The sequence below is a fragment of the Pseudopodoces humilis genome, chromosome 6 (assembly GCF_049639895.1).
Source record: "Pseudopodoces humilis isolate 2021_Gansu_Grassland_sample_001 chromosome 6, ASM4963989v1, whole genome shotgun sequence".
NCBI lineage: Eukaryota > Metazoa > Chordata > Aves > Passeriformes > Paridae > Pseudopodoces > Pseudopodoces humilis.
The window spans coordinates 65,573,557-65,597,102 of NC_142205.1; the positions used below are offsets into that span (position 1 = coordinate 65,573,557).

A 23,546-nucleotide genomic window follows, 5' to 3' on the forward strand; every position below is an offset into this window, starting at 1 on the left:
CTCCGCTCTGACCCGGCCGGCAGCGCCCCCCAGCGGCGGACGGGCGGTAGCGCGCGCGAGCGCTCGGGCGCCCCCTGGCGGCGTGCGTGAGGCGGGCGCGGGCGGGGCCCGGCGCTGCGGGGCCATGGCGGCCGCGGGCTCCGCTGCGGAGGCGCGTCCCGAAGGGCAGGAGCCCCTGCTGGGGTCCGCAGGGGCCGCGGCGGATGAGGACGAGGAGGAGGAGAGCAGGTAGGGCTGTTTCCGCTGTGAGGCGGCACCAGGACGTGGGGTGCCGCCGCCGCGGATAACCCGAGGAGTCGCCCGTGGGTGCCGGGTCCTTCCCGCCCCGCACGGGGAGCCCGAGCCTGAGGGCGCTGCCCGGCCGGGGTCCGGCCCCAGCCGCCTTCCCCAGTGCTCCGGAGCTCGGAGCCCGTGTCTCGGAGTGTCCTGGGCCCGGCTGCGGGAGCGGGCCGGGGGCTGCTTCCCTCTGTGGGAAAACACAAACTCCCTTGGGAAAAGTTCCTAAAAACCGCCGAACAAGATTAATGTGGGGCAGAAGTTTGGGTGTTTAACAGCAGCCTTCGTGTGTGGCTCAAGCTGTCCGTCGCTTTTTTCCCCCTTCTGACAGCAAAACAAGTGTCTTGAACTTAATATTGGACATGCCTAAGTCTAGGTACTCACATAAACAGCGTTTATAAACTATGTTTAGGAACCTATATATCTGTAACTTGAGTCTACAACATCTGGATAGAGATTACTTTGTAACTTTGTTTGTGACTTCTACTTTAATTTTTTTTCAGCCCTTGCAATCTAGCTGTATCTTTTAGGCACAACTTTTACGTTGTGTGTTATTTTCTCATCATAAGAACAGACTGGATGTTGCTTTTTGTCAAATCAAGGGTTGTTGAGGTTTGTGGTTCTTTTAAGATTACAGCTGTGAGGAGATGTCCAGGGTTTTATGGTTTAACACCCACTTTTTAAAGCTTTTATATGATCTGTGATGCTCCCAAGTGTCGATACAAGGAGTTTGCAGAATTGAAGACCTCCCTAGATCAAGAGCTCTATGTGTGACATTGGGTGTGTGATAGAATTTCTGTTGTTTTGTTTGATTTGTCAATCTAGTATTTTTCCAGCGAAAAATAAATTCTTTATAGTCTTTGCTGAGCGGAAATCCACTTCAGCTTAACAAGTTACACAACTGTATTGAGAGGCTGGTGAAAAATGTTTTCAGTGTCATGTGGGAGCACCTAGAAGAGGATCTGATGATTTCTTTCTCTCTCTTGCTTTTTTTTTTTTTTTAAAACCAGGAATGTTGTGGAAACACAGGAACATTATAAAAGCAGGTGGCGATCCATCTGGATCATGTACCTGACAATGTTTCTCAGTAGTGTAGGTGAGTAAATACATGTGGAATTTGATGTTACTTGTTCAATTAATATACTTCAGTTTGAAAATGACAGGGCTTTCTAAATTCCAACTACAGAGCTTCTTTAATGCTACTGTACTAACCTCAAAAGAGCTGCATTGTTTGATTATTCAAAAGAGAATGTATGAATCTAGCAAATCAAACAGAAAGGTACATCTGATGAGATACGTAATAAAACTGGCTTGACACGAAATTATGTATTATATAAGTCTGTGGACTATGACTGCCTAATAGTTTGGTAGTGGCAAGGTAAGGGTGTTGCTCAGAATCAAACAAAGCAAAGGTTGCACTTTTATCATCCAGAGTGAAACTTCTAGGGAATGAAAATGGAAATAACGTGGAGTTCTGAAGAGGTACGATCTTCCTGGGAATGTATGATATTCCAAAATATCTATCAAAATTTGGTTTTTTCCTACTGGACTTTACACCTTCATTGCAGGACAAATTGAAATTTTATTCCTAAGTAACTTCCCCCAGAATGCTGTTGATCTTTGATCTGTGATGATTTTCTGTGGGCCTAGATATTATAGATATTATCTGGAAGATGATAGGATACTTCAATAACTCTTTTTTTTTTTTTTTTCATCAATTAAAATCTCTTTGACCAATGAATACAGATATGTCAGTATATCATTAAATTTTTTTTACTTTGGGGACCTTGTCTTTCCATTGGGAGGACAACATAGGAGGTTTTTTCTTTAGTGTGTATGCACCTACAAAAATTATTTTTTAAAAATAGTTCCTCCCAATAGGAGGAATTACCACTCCTTAGAACAGCAGAAAACGCACAGGTTTATACTGTAATACATTTAGAGGCAGAAGAATGAACTTGTAATAACTGTTTTAGGAAAGAAAAGCGTTGATAAAAATGGCAACTAAAATAACTTCAGTTTTTACTGTGTTACAGGTTTCTCAATTGTAATTATGTCTGTGTGGCCGTATCTCCAAAAGGTTTGTAAACATGGTTTTTTTTTAATAATTAAGAACAGAAAGCTCCTGCTCAGAAAATAGGTAATAGAAAACCTGGCATTTGATTTAGGAAAAGTAGAGGAAGGTGTGTGGCGTTAAGAGAATTTTATTCTGCCATCCACTTAGACAGCTTTTATTATTTCTTGTAAAATCTGTCAGTTTTTTTCCTGAATTGATAAAGGTACATCATAATCCAGAAATGTTTGGTTTTCCAATATCATAATTTCTTGGACAGCAAATCAGTAGAAGTCTTGTTATTAAAACATACTAGACAAGAGTTGTCTACATTTTGAAAAAAAAAAAAAAAAGGAAACTGGAGGTAGAAGTTGCTCTGTAAATGTCACATTGTTGCACATAGATCTTGATATTCCAAACAGGGATTGCCCTTGTTCCTGTATAGTGATTTTAGTTTCTTTGGGTGTTTTCACCTCTTAGTTTCAATCTTAAAAGCAGCATAAAAGTCTAAAACTTCAGTTTAAACTCTGCTAGGATTTTAGTGTCCCTGAAACTGCAGAAGGTGGTTTCAAATGCAAATTTGGAAGAATATAACCTGGGCAAAGACCTAGAGGTGTCATTGAAGTGAGGCTGATGCTGAATTCTTGCAGAAGACAAGAAAATGCATTTCCAGCCTTGTAAATCAGGACAGATTCAGGCATGTACCGAAACAATGGAAGTGACTCCTTGGTCCTGGCATGGAAAGTGCCTGCCATGCTGCTGAAGTTCTGTCTCTAGCCCAGAACATCAGCAGTGCTGTACAAAAACTGGAGTATGGTGCAAGTGAGGCATTCCCAAGCTTGGAAGCAAAGCAGACTTTATTGGTTTGGTGCATTGCTGGAGAGAGTGAGCCAAGGTTTATTACCCCAGACAAAGCATTACAGTACAGAGTCCTTGGTGTCCCAGGTACTAATTCTGAAAGTGTGTTACTGGTAATATAAAATACTCCAGTGCTTTACCCACAGAACTGACTCGTGTTCCTGCAGATTGATCCGACAGCGGATGCGAGTTTCTTGGGCTGGATTATAGCTTCATACAGCATTGGCCAAATGGTTGCCTCTCCCCTCTTTGGCTTGTGGTCCAACTACAGGCCCAGGAGAGAACCTCTGGTCATTTCCACTGCTATTTCAGTAGCTGCGAATTGTCTCTATGCCTATGTCCACGTGCCCCATTCCCACAACAAATACTACATGCTGACTGCCCGTGCTCTCGTGGGGTTTGGAGCAGGTAAACACAGCAGGATTTGCATTTCTGGAAATGATTACATTCTGTGTCTCATGTAAGATGGTTAACATTGTGTTTTAATACCAGATTTACCATTATGTGAATGAATTCTGTAACTTAATATGTAACAAAGCAAAGGGTGGACCCGTAGTGGTTTGTAACAAAATTGTGTAATTGTGCTGTTGTGTAAAATACTGGAGGGAGTGCTGGCTTTTATTATCTTGCAAAATAAGAAACAAACCCCTAAAATAAATGTCACTCAACAGTTTAACAATATGAACTTGATATTTACACAAACACTTGCTTGGTCTGTGGTTTTTTTGAAGGAAATGTGGCTGTAGTTCGATCATATATTGCGGGTGCCACTTCTCTGACGGAAAGAACGAGTGCCATGGCCAATACCAGTGCCTGTCAAGCAGTTGGCTTCATATTAGGGCCAGGTAAAGCAAAATCTTTCCTCGCTTCTCTTACTAGGTTGAAATTGGGCATTAGAAGTAGGAATCCTCAGCAGCTGTATGCAGGGGATTTTAAGGCATAGTTTGTCAATGATATCACAATTGTATAAATGGAGTCCACTCACCTATACTTCTGTAAGCCAATATAAATGGAACATTCTTCTCCAATTGCTCTGCACCAATTTAAAATTTAATTTCACCCCCCCACTACATCTTTTCTCTCTAGTTTGCCCTTAGCACAGGGATAATCCAGTCCCAGGACCAAGGTTTTCTATGTAGGAGCAAGAGTTAAAAAGAGTAAATAAATCTGTCTGCCAAGAAAATTAACCATTGGTGCACTCAGAATTCTGTTCTATAAGTGTCATGATGTACTGTTTATTTTATGTAATCAAGTACTTTCCCAGCTAGCTGAGATCCCACTGTTATCCATTTATTTAGAGTAGAATTGTCAAAATGTAAAAGGTATAGTACTTAAATTTTACTTGGCAATTAGAACAACCTTTCTTATGTTTTCTTAATGATTCTCAAGATTTTCACAGTACATTGATGTTTTTAAGTTTTTCAGACATGTTTTACACTTATTGGAGAAGAAGGAGTAACATGGAAATTCCTTTGTCTTCAGCTGAACATGTACACGGCACCAGTTTTATTTGGAGCTCTCTTAGGGCTTACTAATATTATTCTCATCTTTGCCATATTCAGGTAATCAAATGAAAAAAAAACTTATAAATATTCTACCTTGTTTTTGTGGGTGACTTGTAGCAAATAATATGCTGCTCAGCAGGAGGAGTAATAAACCTGTAAATAAATCTGGAGTGCTAAAACTGTAAGTTGTTATTTATTTTTTCAGTGTTTCTGCCTTCTTTGATACCTGTATATTTCTGATGCTAAATGAATCTTGGTGATGTTATCATTAGAATGTAAACTGATTAAAAAAAGTTAAAGATATTAGGCGATTAGGCTTGATGTACTTTTAGTGTTAGTAGTTGCTACCCATGTTTTTTCTCTAAGGAGAAATAAGGTTAGCTCATCTGTAGGGATCTCACTGTCTGTGTCTTCCCTTTGAGATTCTCAGGGGGGATTTTTATTCATTATCCCATTGGTGCAGATGCATATGGATATATGATATTCTCCCACTAGAATGTTTCCTTTCTTGAATAGGTTGGTGATCGCTGCAGTCAGGTGTCAGCTTTGTAGATGAAGTTTAATAGAGCTGCAAATAATTATCATATAGATTATACCATTTATAGTTATTTTAATAGAAACTTGACTCAATAGTAGATCAAATAAAAATGTGTATTAATGAAAAAAGTTCTAAATTTCTAGGGAGCATCGAGTGGATGACATGGGACGGCAGTACAAAAGTATCAATTCTGATGGAGAAGGTACCAATGTTTCCTTGAAAACTTATTCTGTGATTATTATTTTGAAGTACTCTCTTGTTACATACAAGCATTTAGAAGTATTCTAAATTCTGATGCACTGGGAAGTTGGTGTGGAAAATAGGCTACATCCCTCCCTAGCTGGTCCAGGAATTGCTTCATTTGTCATGTTGTGTCCATATTGCTGTCTGGTAGCAAAGAAGGGAAAGAAAAAATAAATTGTATGGATCCTTCCATATTTTTACCCTGAGAATTCTTCTGTGTAATTTTGGCCTTTGAAGAGAATGTTTTGGTTTCCATTGTTCAGATATTTCAAGAAGTTTGCTTATTTTGCTGTCACTCAGGACTCATTGGGAAAACAGACCGTGTAACAAGTTTTGAAATAATTTTCTTTAATTGTCAGTGGAATTGAAATTTCAGCAACTCCATTTTGATGTAAAAACTTTATACTTTGACTGTCAAAGTATAACTGCCTAGCTGCCCACCAACTTGCATGCTAAATACTTAAAAGACTAAAGGAATCATAGCTGTTTGTAATTTGTGTAACAAAAAGCTCAGTTTGCAGTTCAGGTGATTCTTTTGTATTGCTACAGGAAATGATGTTCTGGATCAGAACACAGAAGGAAGCATTGACCACGTTGCTGTGGTAGCACTCAACATTCTCTTCTTTGTCATCCTATTTGTGTTTGCTGTCTTTGAAACGTAAGTTTGTCTATTTTCTCTCAAAATATTCAGACATGTAGAGTAATTAGGCTGGTGGTGCATGTAGAGGCTTTTCTGTTCCACTCATCTTCCCAACTTCCCAAGCAGAAGTCCAAAATCATAGGCAATCAAGTTGATGTGTATTGATATAAAGTAATGATTTAAAGGTCAGTAATAACTAAAGATACATACAATTTGTGGTATAGAAAACATTAATGTAAAATCTTTTGAATGGAGGCAAACCCATATCTTCAACTTTTTAAATATTAAAAAAAAAAAAAGCTTAACTTGGGCTGCCTAAAGTTTTCAGAGAAAACATGTTTTCAGTTGAGTATCTTGTTCTATAGTTTTTGCCTTGGTTTTGTGTGATCTCTTAGTATGATTCTGATTATCTCCATAAGCTTAAGTGTATCTCTTATTTCAGTAATGATTAAAACGTATTTGATAGAGTTAATGCAGTTCTATTCTGAAATACACTGTTTTATATGACTGGGTTTTTTTCAGCTTAAAGAGGTATGTTATTTACTCACAAATTTTCTGTGTGTAAGAAAAAAAGTAAAACATAACATTATTTCAGGCTCAAGTGTACTTTTTTAACTTAGAAAATACTTTGAGGATACAAGATTCATTCTGCAAGTTGCAGAGCTCTAATGTAGTTAAAATTTGTTTTACAATATGGCTCTGTCAGAAGTTGCATTATTTTTATAAAACTGAAGTTTTAGAGACTGGTTGGTTGCTAAAACTTAAACAGTATCAAAAGTTAATTATTTTTGTTCTCACAGGGTCTGATTTGTTTTCTGTCTCTATTTTCTATTCTGTTCTATTTTCTGTCTCCAGGCTTGGTTTTCACTCCATCATCTTTCCATGAACTATCAGAAATAGATTAGTGATGCTTCAGAGTATGGCTGGTGTAGTTTGGGATGATAAATGTATGGACACTAATGTATGGAAGAAGCTTTTTATGATTAGTGTATTTCTGTTCTGTCGTTTCAGTATAGCTACTCCACTGACGATGGATATGTATTCCTGGACCAGGAAAGAAGCTGTTTTTTATAATGGAATAATCCTTAGTGTGATTGGCATTGAATCAGTTGTTGTTTTCATGGTGGTTAAAATATTATCAAAAAAGTAAGTTTTGGGGATTTTGTTACTTATGTTGGCTAAACGTGAAAAGCTTTATGGCAAGGCCAAATCTCTTAACTCAAGTATTTTACTTGGTGATGAGTCTGGGTTTACTATGACAACAAAATACTTCCAATTTTGGCACAGCCTTGATGTTGTGATTCTTCTTTATTCTTTTAATATAACCCTCTTACTTGACTGTCTTTTACTCTTGAATCACAAGAAAAGCTGGTTTGAAGTTACTGTGATTTTGTAACTTGCAGGTGTTTTGGTCAGATATCATTTCCACAGACTAATGGGCTATGTCATTAGCAGTTACCTAAATTTCACATTAATTAAATGATACATTTAACTAAAATGTCATTGTTTGCTAGGACTGGTGAGCGTGCCATTCTCCATGCAGGCTTACTGATTGTCTTGGTTGGATTCTTTATCTTACTGCCTTGGGGGAAGAAACTACCAAATATCCAGTGGCAAGGTATAGTTCAAGTCTTATTAGACCACTTTTGTAGTGCTCTCTTGAAAGCCTTTTATTGCACTTTTGTACTTAATGATACAAATAACTTATTTTTACAGAAGTAAAGAACAGCTCCATTCCCAGAACAGCCCCCAGTGAAATGTTAGCGCCTTTCTGGAGCTTGCCAGAGCTGCAGCTGCCATCCAACCACACAGCAGAACCTGTGGGCTGCCCTGTCACACAGTCCTGGTGCCTGAACACTCCCATGATCTACCTGGCCCAGTACATCAGCTCTGATGTGCTCATAGGGTTGGGCTATCCCGTTTGTAATGTCATGTCCTACACTTTATACTCAAAAGTCTTAGGACCAAAGCCTCAGGTAAGCACCATCCCTAAATGGTTTCTTTCATTCGCTCTGCAAGACTTGCACTCTCCTTATTAGAATGAGGGGCCCTCTATCACCAGCCAAATAATTGTGTGTTTAAGCAGGGCAGAACTTTGCAGGAGCTCCAATATTTTTTAAAATCTAAGGCAAGTCTCTAGGGGACTTAGAAAGCAAGGCTTGTGCTATTTATGCAAATCTCACAATGTGAAAATTCCATGACTGTTCTGAATGTTCAGCCCATGACTGAATCCTTTTTGTAACTACCAATTCCATATGTGGAATATCAGGATGGAATAATGTCTCTAAGTAAATTTATTATATAAAGATTACAAATGCTACTAGTTCCCCAGTATGGGCATTTGTTAGTAGTGAAACACTATAGCAAACTTACATTATTGCTTAACAAAAAAATTTGTTCCCCTTTTGCCCATTTTTTTCATGTTATATTTTGGTGAAAGAGACTTAAAGCTTTGAGCCAGAATGCGTTTTGTTAGAAAGCGGAGTACCTATGAGTGGAGCCATGGAATTAAAGCTTGGAGAGGCTGAGCAGTACTCTGTGGAAACAAAGCAATCAGTGTCTTAATCAGTTCTGAAAGATATGTGGTTGTTTAAGTACTTCCAAATTGGCTAGTTAGGCTAATGGGTTGGAATTAATGGCAAGCCAAATAATGCCTGTATCACTTACATAAGCTTTTGATCTGCTCTAGGGTGTCTACATGGGATGGTTGACTGCCTCTGGAAGTGGAGCACGGATCCTTGGGCCTGTTTTTGTGAGCCAGATCTACACTCACTTGGGGCCACGCTGGGCATTCAGCTTGATCTGTGGAGTAGTTGTGGTCTCTCTCTTACTTTTGGAGATAGTATACAAGAGACTAATTGCATTTTCTGTCAGATATGGGAGGATGCAGGAAGAGAATTGTTAAATACATATTTAAAAAAAAAACCCAAACAGTAAAACCAAGCAGAAGTAATACGTAGTTTATTACTGTTTTTGATCGAGGAGTACCTAACCACTGACCTTGTTGGCTGTGTGCTACAACTGTACACCTGCACTTACACATTGACAGAACACTTAACTTGGTCATACCCCAATACCTAGTTACCCCTGCTGCAGCTGGCTTTTGTGTCCTGCTTTTCTAGCAGCAGAGGAAGGAATGCGAGGGGTTAGAGCGATACAATGGCACATTTGAAGTGTGTACCGTTTCTATGATGTACATGTGCACTGAGTGCAGCTGTGAAGGTCACAGGTTACACGCATCCTTTCCAGGAAGTAAAAGAAATATTATCTTGATTCTGTGAATCGGGATTCATAATTGTTTTGTAACTACAAGATTAGTTGAGCTGCATGCACTTTGTATGGAGACACCACTGCCTGAGCAAACCTTCTGATGTTGGGTTTGTTGGCTTGTAAGCACCAGTTAATACAGACTGTCTGTTTCTGGAACCTGTTACATCTCCTCCAGGATTCCAAATGACAGGTGACAGAAACACAGAGGAAGGTAGGTGCCCTCCACACAGGTAGTTGGTGTGGGATTTGGATCTTTAAGTTGACAAAGAGCCATTGAAAATCAGTTTCAGCAGCTGTTACTTGAACTGCGGTGAACCAAACGTGCAATTTTTCCTCTACTGTTTTGCTGAATGCCTTTTTGTGGCAAGAAAGATAAACTGCAGCGTTGAAATATGCACTGCTTTTCTTAACTACAAGAAAAAAAAAGTCTAAGCACAATAGTTTACACTTTTGTGCTTTGTGAGAATGAATGCACTGTGCAGAGCAGTGGTGGTAATTAAGTGAAAGGAGAAACTGGCTCCTGGATGTTAACTACGATCTGCAGACTTCTATTTTTTCTAATACTAGGGTACAAGAAACAGGAATTTACACTGTTTTAGTCATTCAGACTTTAAGAAGTGAGACTGTAATTTCCTTTCATAATGGGGCCTAAGCTCATCTGTACGGGTTTGTTTAGCTGTTTTAATGCTACTGGGAAAAAAACCTCTGGAGTAACTCCAGTATGAGGGTTGTGGCTGCTGTCTAATGTCTCTACTATTTGAATTTAATAAATGTAATTATGTATTCCTATGTACTCAATTGTTCAAACACTAAGAGACTACTGAATTAAAAGATGTTTTTTTCAATTCTGACTGAAGGGGATATGTAAGTTTTATTCTCATGGGCTTTCCTGCTACAGAACCACAAATGGTTGTGAAAAAGAACTTCACTTTTATCAGCTAATTCATAACAAGTGCTACTTGTATATCATTCTTGATGTTCCTACTGCTAAATTCTTTATTTGCAAGCTATTTCCTTGATTTGGACATCCAAAGTTCTGTCTTTTAAACAGCAGGTGAACAAGGAGAACTGCTTGAGTCAGTTCAGCTGAACTATGCTTGCACACAGCCAGCACCAGTTCCTCTGAAACTCTTCATCCTCCCCCCTCCAACACCGAAGATTTTTAAGATCTTTTCCTGCCTGATAAGAAGTCATAGAGTATTTAAGTACAGATACAAACACCATCAGGAGTGTTAGCACAGTTGAAGCCAAATGCTTGAGAGAAAAGCTACTGTTAATGAAACTTCAGTTGCTGTAAGTATTACTCAACGAGTAAAACAAGGTAAAACCACCTAGTTATTAACTCTCTTCCTTTAACCATTACTTGACCATGAAACAAATAAATAGATCCAGACAATTACCACTGCATTTATTTTTTTTTTGTATATCATGCTTGTGCAGGGAAGTTTTAAGCTGCTGCTACAAAAAATAAAAACAGAGTTATAAAACATATACATATTTACATATATTACTTGTAAGACATAAAAATATAAGTTATTTACAAATACATGAACAGCACAGATGCATTTTCCTTGATTGTTGGCACTGAGTAAGCAGTGGAATAAGTAAAAAAATACAACAGATTCAGATTATTTCCAAAGACTTAATGCAGTCAAGAACCAAGTTCCTCTAAGTTTTGCTTGAGTGAGTTTATCCATCACTTTAATGAAAAGTATGTTTTGTATGGTACTTCACACACAATTTGCTACAAATATAGAGTAACCCTTCCCTTCCTAACTTTTTAGCAGATTTTGGAAGACTCTCTGCATAAGCTGAGTAAGATCAGTCACTTTACTGGGAAGTCAGTGAGTGAGTTTATTAAGCTCTTGTGCAGTGACATCCGGTTTCCTTTAATCAGAGAGGACCAGCTGGATTGGTAAACATTACAAGAATAGAAGACAGACAGTGCAGCTTCTCTTTGATGTATTCTGGCAACTTATCATCTTCTCCATATCTAGAATGGCAAAGCAGCATAGAAAAATTGAGATGCTTAAATAATTTGCTTTACTTCACGACAATAAAGTATATAGATATGTAAATGTAAATAGTAAATGGATAGGTATTTCAAAACACTATCCTCAACCTCCCTGTTTTTAATACTATGCATGAATAGTGGCTGTACTCTGGAGACCAAGTAGATGCATTCCCAGCTTGTTTTATTCATTTGTTATCCAGAGTTCAGTCAGCTATGGGTGCTTATAAAAAAATCTTTATTTAATAAGCTTACATAAGCTAACCAACTGCAAAGTGATGGCAACTCTAAAGTTTAAAATATACAAACCAAAATCAATAACAGCTATGAAGTTACCTGATGTACAACAGCCTTGTACTAAGTTACCTGGATGTTTTTATGGCAGGAACAGAACTCACCTGGTTGTCTGGCCATCTGGAGAAGTGTAAGTGATGGAAGAGACACCTGCTTGGGCTACCAGCTGGGATCCATCATTGAACTGAACCCATACTGCTCCACTGGTCAGCTGATGAGAGAAGTTACATTGTGGTTTGAGCATATGAAATACACAATTACAAACCTACAACTTTTCTAATAATGGAAGCTGAAAGCTTTCCAAAACTGCTGAAGGGACTTAGGTATTTTGGTCAGTCTTAAAGAGAAAGATTGCATGGATATTACATCGGAGAAATATTAGTCTCATGCTGACTTCCTCAGGATGCTTGGCTTTAGCTATCCTTGCCAATGCCAGATAAATGAAGAATTACCTTTAGTTTAACCACTCCTAAAGAAATTTTATGAAGGGCCAAACACTAAAAGGAGGCCCATTTGTGAGAGTTCAAGCTATACATCATTTAAAGTTATATATATCAAGAGAACTTTTCCTGTTAGGACAGGAAGCTTAATTATCTGGATTGCAAAGAATAATGTTTTAAACCTAAAGCTTATCCAACAGAAAAGCAGAGGGAAAATGGCTTTGCAAGGAAACAGCTTTTCCTGTTGTAGAGGAAGATGCTTTCTCTTGTACAGACCTGCTACATATCTATTAAAAACTTTGTCATGACACCTTTGCATCTGTATTAGGGAAAAAAGAAGTTAAACAGTTTCAATTTTTTACTAGTCAAATGACAAGGACACTGAAATAGACAATAACAGCCACAGGAAAACTGTGGTAACTGAGATACTGAAGTATTATTTTGGTTTCTTCTAGTTATATAAGAACCATGGTTTTTATCTAAGGTACTTTAAAGTATCTTTCCACATACAAATTTTAGACAAACTAGTGAACAACTGAATGATTCCTCACAAATCAAGTTTAAAGTTAATGTAAAGGTAATGACTTTGATGTGAAAGTACACATCTCCAATTAGTAGGAAAAAAGAATGGACATGCCCCCTTGTTTAATTTCTCACCTGAGAAGCCCAACCAACATTTTTCACAAAAACAGATTTGACAAGTTGGGCTGAATTTGGACTGCATTCCGTTAGATGAACAGAGGAGCACGTCTTTTCAACAGTGTTAGTCAGAAACGTAGGCTTTTCGTAAGACACCACCTAAAACCCAGAGATGCACAGAATTAACAGCCTTGGCATTAATCCTCCTGATGAGCTGTAGTGGTCAATTGCCATCTGTTCATGTATACAGGCAGATTTAGCCTCTATGCTTCATTTAACAGCATTACAGTGTAAAAACCCCATAGGGACACAACTTTTTGTTATCAGTTCAGTCAGGTAGAAATGGTCAGATTCTGTACTAGGGACACAAACTACACAAGCAGATGCAGATCCAACAAACATAGATTGATGTATATTCAATGGAGCTCACAATACAAACTCAGTGTGCCAAGAACCCAGTAGGATTCAGTCAGATGAGGCAGTTATATCAGGAACCAAAGCTTGGTGGGCCTTTTAAACCAGATGAAATTGCTCACAAAGCCTTATTGGCTACATGTATATCTTCACTTACCCTTTCTTTATATTCACATTAACACTTGATTATTTCAGAACGACATCAACTGCCAATACCCTTTGTGACACCATTTGTTATACAGCACCAGGGCACATCAGGGCTCTCAAACTGAAGACTGTGCTAACACAAGTAAGCAATTTTCAAACTCTGCTCCCAGGAGTCATCTGTGGTAAAGTTTTGGAGAGTTCTGATTTTTCAGCAGCTCTTAAATCCAGATATCAAAAGTTAGTTGAAATCAAAGTTAACATTTCTAGTCAGTATCCTCACAAACAGCTAATAAAAGCCTATGCCCATACAAATGTAATTCCAATAATTCAAGTAAAACAGCAACATGGGAGACTGGTCTCCATGGTACATCCTTGTGTACATACAGGAACACAGTTTGGAGTCTGAACTGGAGTAGAACTGGCAGCTTTATTTCGATCCAATGCCACAACTTCTTTTGGGTAGTTTGTCTTGTCCAAAAGTGGAGGTGCTACAGCCTGTGGTGATTCACTATTACCAGGTCTTCTGGAAAAATAATGAGAAAAACAGGGAAAAGGTCTGTCCAAAAGGGATTAAAAAACAAGGGAGGAGATGTAGCTCTTCCTTCATTTTACCATGGACCGTCCAAAGCACCTGATGGCAGGAGTCTTCTGCATAACAGTTTTTCAGTTTAAATATGTAAGTACTCAATAAATATTCAATAAATACGTAAGTGTTCAAATACATCAGTATTTTGAACTGAAAGATATTACCTTCCAACAATTATTGGAAAAAATGGAGCACTGCCACTCCTTTTCTCTTCTTCCAAAACGGCACATTCCAGTGCAAGGCATATACGATGTCCCTGAAATGAGGAGTTTATTAGTATTAATTTGAGAATTGTATAACTATTTCATACACATGTAGTGTGGCAAATTTGTGAGCCCACACAAGGAAATTTCAGTGGTGCTGAATTTTTCAAGCTGTATAAAGCAGCTTCATCTGTTGTGTTTAATTATTTCACCAGACACACAGACCTGCTTTACACACTAGTAAGAATTTCCTCTTACTATGCATGAATAGTAAGCAATTAGTCTTGCTTCTGAGGGATTGTGACCATAACCTCTACCCTGATATTTGCCCTTCAAAAAAAACACCATCCTCCCTCCTTAACAGTGCAATGAAAAACATGGAAAGCAACAGGAAGCACATTTGTGAAAGGGAAGCTGAATTTTCAGGAAGTTGTTTTACACTGGAAAAGGTCTATGTAAAACACCTTACCTCATTTGCATGATCCATATAAACCTGGATTTCCTTCTTCAACCCTGCTTCACTTTCTCCTTTCAAAGTGAAAGATTTCCCTGACTTTTCAATCACACGAGTTACACCACCTGTCTTATGGATCTTTGCTCCTGCAAGAAAATGTGAACACTTTCAGTGTGAGCTGTATAAAATAACAATTAACCATGGAAGGCTTGGAGAAGGGTCATGCCTCTTACTAAGTTAATCAAAAGTAGATGTAAAGAAGAGCTCATGAATAAAAAACCAAAGTATAATTCAAATAACACTTTTGCAACATTTACTTCCTGAAGAAGATAGCAGTAAGGAATTAATCTACAAGTGCTAGAATAAAGGCAGAGTGCCCAAAAAAAAGGTTATAGTGCACTATTTTCTTCAAACTGGAGTGGTGGTTGTTTAGTGTTAGGCAGTATTTTAGTGCAGCTCTAAAATCATGATTTACCTATTTGCATAACTGCAAAAGTGAATACATACCATCATAAAAACAAATTTCAACATCTGCAGGGGGTGAATTTTCCATCAACATGCACTTGGCATATCTTGTATAAAACGTCACTTTGGGGGTTTTTGTTCTCACCAACTGCACAAACTTAGCTGCATATTGGTATTTTTTCCAGTACTTTTCTAAAAAATAAAATTCAAAAAGTTTAGATATTAGCAGATTAAACACTGTGCACCAGCTTGAAGAGTAGTAATTTAAATTCTGTATTTGACAGCTTAAGGTTGTGAGTAATATTTAAGTACTTCATAAGTATGTTTAAAGAAACTAACTTATTTCCAACAACTTATACCAACAGCTCCCAGTATGAGTCAGGAAAAGATTACAAGAGCTTTAATTTTGGTACACTACATTGTAAAGAGGAGACTCCTTAAAGCTTCCTTATAAAAGGAATCAAAACCTGTGGGTTACACTTCCTTGTGTAGTTTCAAAACCATTTCCAGTTAAACTGTAGTTTGAATCTAATTCTGAAAGGAGTTTTACTTCAGAGTTATCTGAAAAGTAACAGATAAAAGCCATAAAGGTGCAAGATTCACTTAAAATATCACATTAATCATCATAGTAGTAAAATAAATTTCAGGTTACCTGGCAAGTTGTCAAAATTATATGTGCAGATGCCTTCAGGAAGATCAGGAGGTCTGTCATCAAGAAGGAAACCTCTTCCTTCATTTGGATGATAAACTGCAATCTACAAAAAGGGAACAAAAAATTGTATGTAGTTGCAACTTACTACAGCACTCTACACTTTTAACAGGTATGGAAATAACTTACATTTTAATTAATTACTGTGATTTACCATGAAAGCTCTATTCTTTTAAGTAATTATTTAACAGCAGCACATTTTCACCAATACTTGGTCAAGTCAAATTTTTCTCTGAATTGCTTGCTCCCTATATTTATGTGGCTTTATTATGGAGGGGAAAAGTTTACAGCTGTGCATATATAAACAGTGGATTTCAAAAGAAATAATCACTTAAAAAGAAAACCACAGCTCTGAATGAACTCTAAGCACTTTATACAACAGTGAAGAAATCAAAAATATACTCACCACATTTCCATCACAAGATATTCTGAGAACTTCTTTCACAAGTTCCTGTGAGCGATGTTCTTTCAGAAACTCCATACATACTTCCCCAGTATCTAGAATGCTCACCTAAAATATATTAAAGTTAAACAAAAAGACCTTTACTTTCTGCAAAAGGTAAGATATCACTTTTTTTCCCACAAATGCTTTAATAAATGCTTTTCTTTTTTCTTAAATGAACTTCAAACTGGTAAGTGCTTCTTACAATAACTTTTGTTATAAGTGCTATTTTTTTAAAAAACAGAGCACTTCAAGATGACTGAAGGGTATCAGCCTGGTAACTGAGGATGAGGCTTCTTAAGTGATAAATCAAACAGACAGGTCTGCTCTATTATGCTTTAAGTATTTTCCATACAAAAACTAATATGCATCTTATTAATATGATTCTAAATTAAGTTATTCTAGATTAAGTTTCATAAAAACTTTCTATTTTACCAAGTGATTTTTAAGAGACAGTCACACTATATTAAGCACTTCAATTGTTCCCATTTTTAGAACACTTACCACTGCGTTTTTGGTTTTTTGCCTGATGGGTTTCAGCCTGTGAGCAGTGAGAGGTGACACAACACTTCGCAGTGTAGGTTTCTGGTGTGCTGATGGTTCTTGGCCCCAAGTTTGGTTTTGTTCTGGTGTTGACCAAAGGCCACATGTAGGAGATGGTTGAACTTTCTCATTTTTGCAGAGAACTCCAGGGATGCATTTCTTTGGGTTTCTCTGGTTTAAAGAATGTGGACAGTCACCAGATGCATCATGATTCTTTCTATCTTTTAAGGTGTTCCACGCATTTCTTGGTTCATCCTGCTGCATGTCCAGATGGTACCGAAAACCACCATGTGCGTTGCTTTTGCCGGTCAGGTCTGCAGGTGGTCTCAGAGGAACTGAAAGCACCACAAAGGAACATAGAAGATTCAAAGAGTCATAACCAGAAGGAAAAAATTCTAGTATAGCTTTAAAATATTTTCAAGGGATTGTCTTAGAAGGCTTATTTAAGGGAAGAATGGAATTTCTTTAATCATCAGGCCTTTTGGTACCATCAATGCCAGTGCTAGCAAAATTCCAGTGTTACTTAAAATAAGCTGTTCCTATATTTCAGTTATGATGGTGTGGTGGGTTTAGCGCTGACTAAACCCCTGGTCTTCAGTTTTTATACACCAAATAATTTTTTAAGAATAGTTTATAAACAAAATACTAAGACTTCAAATACATTCTTGCACAAGAATTAGTTTAATCTGTTGAAAAAACAGCTTATTTACCATTCAGATAACCACTAGTAGCAAAATTTCATATAAATTTATCTAACTAGTGTTTTACCATCTACCAGAAGTTTCAGTACTCCAAATGTTAAATGCATACTCTAATTCCCTGGTTTTATTTTTAAATCGTTGCATTTATTTCTTTTAAACATCGGTTTTTATGTTTAACCTTCCTGTAACTCCTTCCCTAGTTTTGATATTTAAGCTCTTGATCAACTTTCACCTCACCCACATCACTATTGTGCTCCTTCTGCTGTGTGGCTGAACAGTTGAGAAGGGACAAAAATTAAATAGTATTATTCAGATCATGTTCTCTTATTCCAATTCCCTGTAGACAGAAGGGGAAGGAGTCCAGTAATATCAAACCAAAAAAAGCCAGAATGGATTTATGGTTTATTCTTATGATTAAATTACATTATTTGCAAATGATGTAATATGATGCACAACAAAGAACACCTCCTTCCCTTCTGTGTCTTTGTCTTTTCCTCCACCCATCCTTCTGCAGCCTTATTATCTTTCTCATTCATTGAGGCCCCATCTCTTATTTAGCTGTATTTGCACAAGGAAATTATCAGGGCTTTCAAGTCACCTGCTAGTATTCTGTTATATATTTACACTGACACATTTACACAACTGAGTAATTACATTAGGGTCTAAAATTCTAGTTTCCTCTTTGTTTTTGTTTGGGTTTGTTTTTGGTAGAAAATAATGAGCTTGTTTTAGGAAACTATGTATTCAAATTCAATGTAAAAAGAAATAAAAAAAAAAAACCCAGAAAATCCCACTGAAACTATTACAGGTCACTAACTTGAGTGCAAAAATACACAAGTGATTAGTAACACACCATTTGCTTGCATGCTTCCAAGCCACTGCTGCATTGTCTCAGCCTGGGACTTCTGCTCTAACAAACCAACCTGGGGCTTCAGTGGGCACAGAAAATTTGACCTACAAAATAAAAGTAACACACATAATCAAGATTGCATCAAAGACACTTGCACAACAAAAGTTATTATGCTACAGCTGCAGAAACCACAACACTTAGAACATTAAGAAAACCCACAACATTAAGAACATTTAGGAAGTGCAGGTGGCATTTCGTAGTTCTAGGCAGCACAGAACATGCTACTTTTTCATGGGGTAAGGAACAGGAAAATAAAATAATTTCCAAATGGAATGAAAAGCTGTGATAATGCTGCCAGCAGTAATTGTTCTTACATGTAGCTCTGAATTCATAGTCTTGGAGAAGACCCAGTGATGACATGACACCCTTGAACCCCATGTATCTCACTCAGCATTACAAACATGCAGCTGAAAAATGCCAATCCTACCACCCAAAATAATTTACATTTGTATAAAGACAGTCAATCCTAAAAATTATAAAGATCTTTTTACCAGCTTTTGAGATGATGACATATATATAGCTACAGGTGAACTAAAGATATAAACCATGTGTTGAAGGATAAAGAATACACACCAAACCAGTTATTGAAGAGTCACTCACTGTCTGTTGTAAATTCACACTAAGCTCCTGTGAGGTTTTTATCTCCATATCCTGAACCTGTCTGCACTTTACTGTAGTGATGACGACTACTTCACTATTGGCAAGGGCTCACTTATCACCAAAACATCAGAATATAAACCATCAAATTCAAGTCATAGGACCTTGCATTTAAGGTTGCTGTGCAAGCTAACTACAGGTGTAAGAGGCTTTCCTCTAATCAACTATGTAGAAAAATGTTGTAACTGTTAAGTTAATCCCCACACTCGCATTAATATTCTCTCATGTTTACATTCAGCATGGCTTTATGAAGTCATGGGGAACAAAAGTAAGCATTACAGTAACATTTGCATAAATTTTTGATTCATCAAACATTTCTCAAACTAGAAAGAATGCACATGCCCACTGAACTTTGCTTCTGTCAAACACATGAGAACAGTCAAGAAAATCTTCTTCTCCATTTACTTTTTTGACAAGGAAAAGTGCTTATTTGTCTTTTCCTTGAACTGATTTGCAAAGAAAAAATATAGGAAATTATGCCAGTTCTTAATGTGGAGAAAAATGCAGGAACAAAGATATGGAAGTTCTTATACTAAAACAGAAAATTACTCTTTTGATATTCTGCTCATGGAAAGTCTATAGAAAGAAGCCATGATTTTCACAAAGCAGCTACAAATAAGTACAGAACTCAATTTCATATAATTATCTATTATTGACACTTTCCTTTCTGGCACACCACCTTTACAATCCATTGCCTAATCTTCACTAAATTTTTGTTTTATTCTCTCTAAACATAAGAAAAAAATCACCTCAAGAGATCAAAAAGTAAAAACGTTGATAATTGCACTTTGAATGCCTTCTCCCCTCATCTGTCTCTTCTACAAAGAACAATTAGCAAGGCTTTCTACTACAATTACTGTGGGGAAAGAAATAATCAAGTTGCTGCAAGTGGAAAGAAGACAATAACGGAGCTCTAAATTTCATCTGAATAAGAAACTGATTCTTACTGTGGTTGATCTTTTACAGGTGGAGATATCTGCTCTTCAAAAGAACCAGAAGTACTAGAAGTCTTCTCCTTAAATATTTCTCCTATGTCAGTATAGCTGGTGGCAGGTGAAAAGTATTCTGTGTTCTCCCTTGTTCCTATTTTAGGCTTGGAAAGCACTTCCAAAGAGTGACATCGATCCACGATGTTGGATATGCCTTGAGTCTGGCTGTGGGATGTGCCAGACCTGTCTGAGGAGTGAGCTCTCCGGAGGTAGCGGGAATGTGGCCTCTCCTCACCAGGCTGCGTGGTTCTTCCCCTGCCACCTACACCTATTTCCTTTCCCTGAATTCCCCACTGCTGGAAAGAACCACTTCCATCTCCTGATGAATTATTACTGGAGTTCTTGTTTGTAGGAAAGAAAGTAATTTTATTTGGGAGTGGCTGTCCAACTAACAGCTTTTTCTTTTCCTTCAAGCAACCGCTGGTACTGATGCTGGAAGAGCCCGTGAAGGTTGTAGAGATGGTGGCATTTCCACTGTCCATGGAATCTTCTGAGGTTCCCAAATCTCTGCTCCGTGCAGAGCTACCTCTGGACATAAAAGGATGATCCAACACCGAGGAAAGACTCAAGCGATCTGCCGGGTTTTTGCGCAGTAACCTGTGAATGAGGTCCTGTGCCTCTCTTGACAAGAAGGCTGGCATTTCATAATCTGCCAGCACCACTTTATTCAGCGTGTTCCTCACTGTGTCCGTGTCAAAAGGTGGCTTTCCAATGAGAAGAGTGTAGAACATACAGCCCAGAGACCACACGTCAGACTCCAGCCCGTGCGGGCTCCTCGTGGCTATCTCCGGAGAAATGTAATTCGGAGTTCCACACATGGTGTAATGCTTCTCGTGAGGCATCTTCAGCTGAGTCGCCAACCCAAAATCAGCAATCTTGACATTCATGTTACTGGTGAGTAAGATATTGGAGAGGGTGAGGTCCCGGTGCAATATTCCATGGGAATGGAGGTACAGCATACCCGTGATAATCTGGTGCAAGAAGTGTCGTGCTGTCAAAACAAAACCAGATGTTGCAGTCTTAGATTTTAAACAATAGCTCTGAAAATAACTCAGCTTTAAATCTGCTTTCATCTTGCTTTTATTTTTTCTTATGTATATTAAAAAGAATGTTACAAGACTGTTTAGGTGTCAGACTACTAAAATTGGAATTAACTTTCTGCTTTCTACTTTAAGCAAAATGGCACAACTTTGTTCTAAGTTCATGAAAACTTATGTAACACAGGAAAAGGGACTGGAAATATTTTGAATTGGCCCAAACTTTCTAAAATTAGATTCTTAAGAATTAAAGCTAAGTTGCTCATCACTTTTGGAAACAGATACAAGTTAAACTAATGATGCCTGTTATAGTAGTACCCCAATAATCCAGTCCTGTGGCCTGGGTCTCAAAAAATCCCTATCTATAGCAGTACCATAGAATTAAATTAGAAACTGACAGAGAAGCATGTAAACTGGAAGAAGTTAGCAAGAGGTAAGCAGTGAGGTGAGCCTGGAAGCAGTAAAGGCAGAAGCTGCCAGTTTTCCTGTTCTTCTTTCCTCTTCCCAGTCTTCACCCACATTTTGACACAATTCTAAGTACAAAGGTAAGCCGTACCTTCTATCTGTCTCTACCTTCTAAGAGCACCATCTTTTTATACTCCAAATAGCACAAACAGAAAGAAATGTATATAGAAATGCAAGAGAATATATGCACAATAATAATTAATCTCTAGATTATAATTTATACAAGATTTTAAGGTATAGAAAATGTGATGGCAGTTTTAAATACTCTGGCTCTAGAATTAAATATTTATTGAGTGAGATAAAACATTAATGCAGAGGGCTCCACAGATCAAAAAAACCCAAAAATCTACCTTCATCTTCTGAAAAGGGTTTCTTTCTGTTCTTTATGTATCTGCTCATTTCACCATTGTGACATATCTCAAGTATCAAGTAAACGTAGTTGCTATCTTCAAAATAGTTATAAAGCTGGAACATAAAACAAGGAAAAAATGAAATTTCATTTTGTAGACTATGCAGAAAATCCCATATACAGCCCTCTCTACAAACCCCATGGTTCTTACCTCAAGTATAGATGGATGCTTTAGCTGACAGTGTATTTTCACCTCATTCTGAACCCTCTGTACCATTCCAACCTTGTGCATGGCTTTTTTGTCTATCTGTAAGTAGATCACAGCATAACTCAGATATTCAGTGCATATCTGCCTGACACTTTTTAAGTATAAGCGAGTTTTCACATAGTTTAACTTAATATACTTTTTAAAGGAAGAAGTGTAATAGATAATTGGAGGAACACCACAACGGAAAGCAGTCAGGTGTTAACATTATCAATACTAGCACTTTTATTTTTCTGAAATATTTAAGCAGAGAAACCTAAATCTGATTTTTCTTTGCAGATAGGCTAAATATAGTCAACATTTCCATTATAGAAATCATTTCCATTAATTACCAAGCCTCTTTGGTTGCGGTGCATCTTAAAAGATCGAGTCACAACCTTAATGTCCGTTATAGATAAACATTCAACATTCAATATACATAAACATCAGTGCCCAACAGCATAACCCCAACCTGTTACCACTTTGCATTTGGTCTCTAGGGAGACGGGTACTTCCTTGGCCGGCTGCCTTACCATTTTGATGGCCACTTCCAGGCCGGTTTTCAGGGATACTGCTCTGTAGACCCCTGCGAAGGAGCCCTTCCCCAGGAGGTTCCCCACCTTGAAATCCTGCAAGACGAACAAAGCAGCCTGGTTAGCCTGGGGCTTTGTCAGTCCGGCTTCGCAGCGCCTCTCCCGATGCGGACCCTCCCACCAGAGGTGGGGAGCCCACACACCCCCGAGATCCGGGCAAACCCCCAGGCGGCCCGGGGGTACCTGGAGGAAGCTCTCCGGGGCCCGGCGGCGGGGCCCTGCGGGGCCGCACAGCCACCCCCGCCGCATCCTCCTGCCGGCACCTCACTGCCACTGCCGCTGCCGCTGCCCGGGGCGGCGCGGCCGGGCCGCCTTCCCGCCGCCTCTCCCGCCGCGGCTCCCGGGACGCCCCCAGCTGCCATGGCAGCGCCCGCGGAGCCGCCGCTCCCCACAAACACGTGCGGACGGGCCGAAGGCGCGGGAGGAATCGCGCTTCCACAAACACCCGCCGGGAGCGGGACGAGCCCGCGCCCGGCCCCTCCGCGCCCCGCGGCCCCGACGGCCAGGGCTGCGCGCCGCACCTCTATCCTCTCGCCGATGCAGGTCGCCATGGCGCCGGCCGCTCTCCCTCGGGTCCCGCTACCGGTCTTGCCGAGGGCCTGGGCCGCGGTTGCCCATTAGGGCGCCCCGGGCCGCCCGCCCCGGCGCAGCCCCGCTCGCCCCCGGGCCCGGAGGCGGCCGCTCCGCGCCCCCCCCGCCGACATTTTGAAAAGTCGCGCCGTTACCCCCCGGCCCCGCCCCGCCCCGGGACGAGGCTGCGTCTGACGCAACCGCGTCACGCAGAGGCGGGCGCGCGGCCCCCGCGGACGGGCTGGGGGCGGAGGGAGGAGCTGCGGCGCGTGCGCGGGGCGGGCCCGTGCAGCCGTTACAG

At 39.2% G+C, this 23,546-nt stretch overlaps 2 protein-coding genes across 3 annotated transcripts; one reads left to right on the forward strand and one right to left on the reverse strand.

Moving 5' to 3' along the window:
* Window positions 1-115: 115 nt before the first annotated feature.
* Window positions 116-10,234, forward strand: MFSD8 (major facilitator superfamily domain containing 8). The gene is made up of 12 exons (XM_005525539.3): window positions 116-228; window positions 1,287-1,372; window positions 2,313-2,356; window positions 3,355-3,595; window positions 3,919-4,032; window positions 4,605-4,749; window positions 5,374-5,432; window positions 6,023-6,131; window positions 7,125-7,259; window positions 7,628-7,731; window positions 7,830-8,089; window positions 8,803-10,234. The coding sequence occupies exons 1-12, from the start codon at window positions 125-127 to the stop codon at window positions 9,016-9,018; spliced, it is 1,617 nt and encodes a 538-aa protein (XP_005525596.2). The 5' UTR covers window positions 116-124; the 3' UTR covers window positions 9,019-10,234.
* A 565-nt stretch (window positions 10,235-10,799) lies between these two features.
* PLK4 (polo like kinase 4) lies at window positions 10,800-23,314 on the reverse strand. Of its 2 annotated transcripts, none has more exons than XM_088056339.1 (16): window positions 23,197-23,314; window positions 22,616-22,711; window positions 22,050-22,145; window positions 21,840-21,954; window positions 19,946-20,978; window positions 18,285-18,385; window positions 16,692-17,065; window positions 16,152-16,256; window positions 15,689-15,791; window positions 15,079-15,228; window positions 14,587-14,717; window positions 14,079-14,170; window positions 13,713-13,848; window positions 12,786-12,926; window positions 11,793-11,899; window positions 10,800-11,376 (listed from the first exon to the last, which is right to left on the reverse strand). In XM_088056339.1, exons 1-16 carry the CDS (start codon window positions 23,224-23,226, stop codon window positions 11,277-11,279), a joined length of 2,910 nt encoding a protein of 969 aa, XP_087912465.1. In that variant the 5' UTR covers window positions 23,227-23,314; the 3' UTR covers window positions 10,800-11,276. The 2 variants fall into 2 exon arrangements, with proteins under 2 accessions (XP_087912465.1, XP_005525670.2); XM_005525613.3 differs by having other exon boundaries at window positions 13,713-13,851.
* Between the last annotated feature and the right edge of the window lie 232 nt (window positions 23,315-23,546).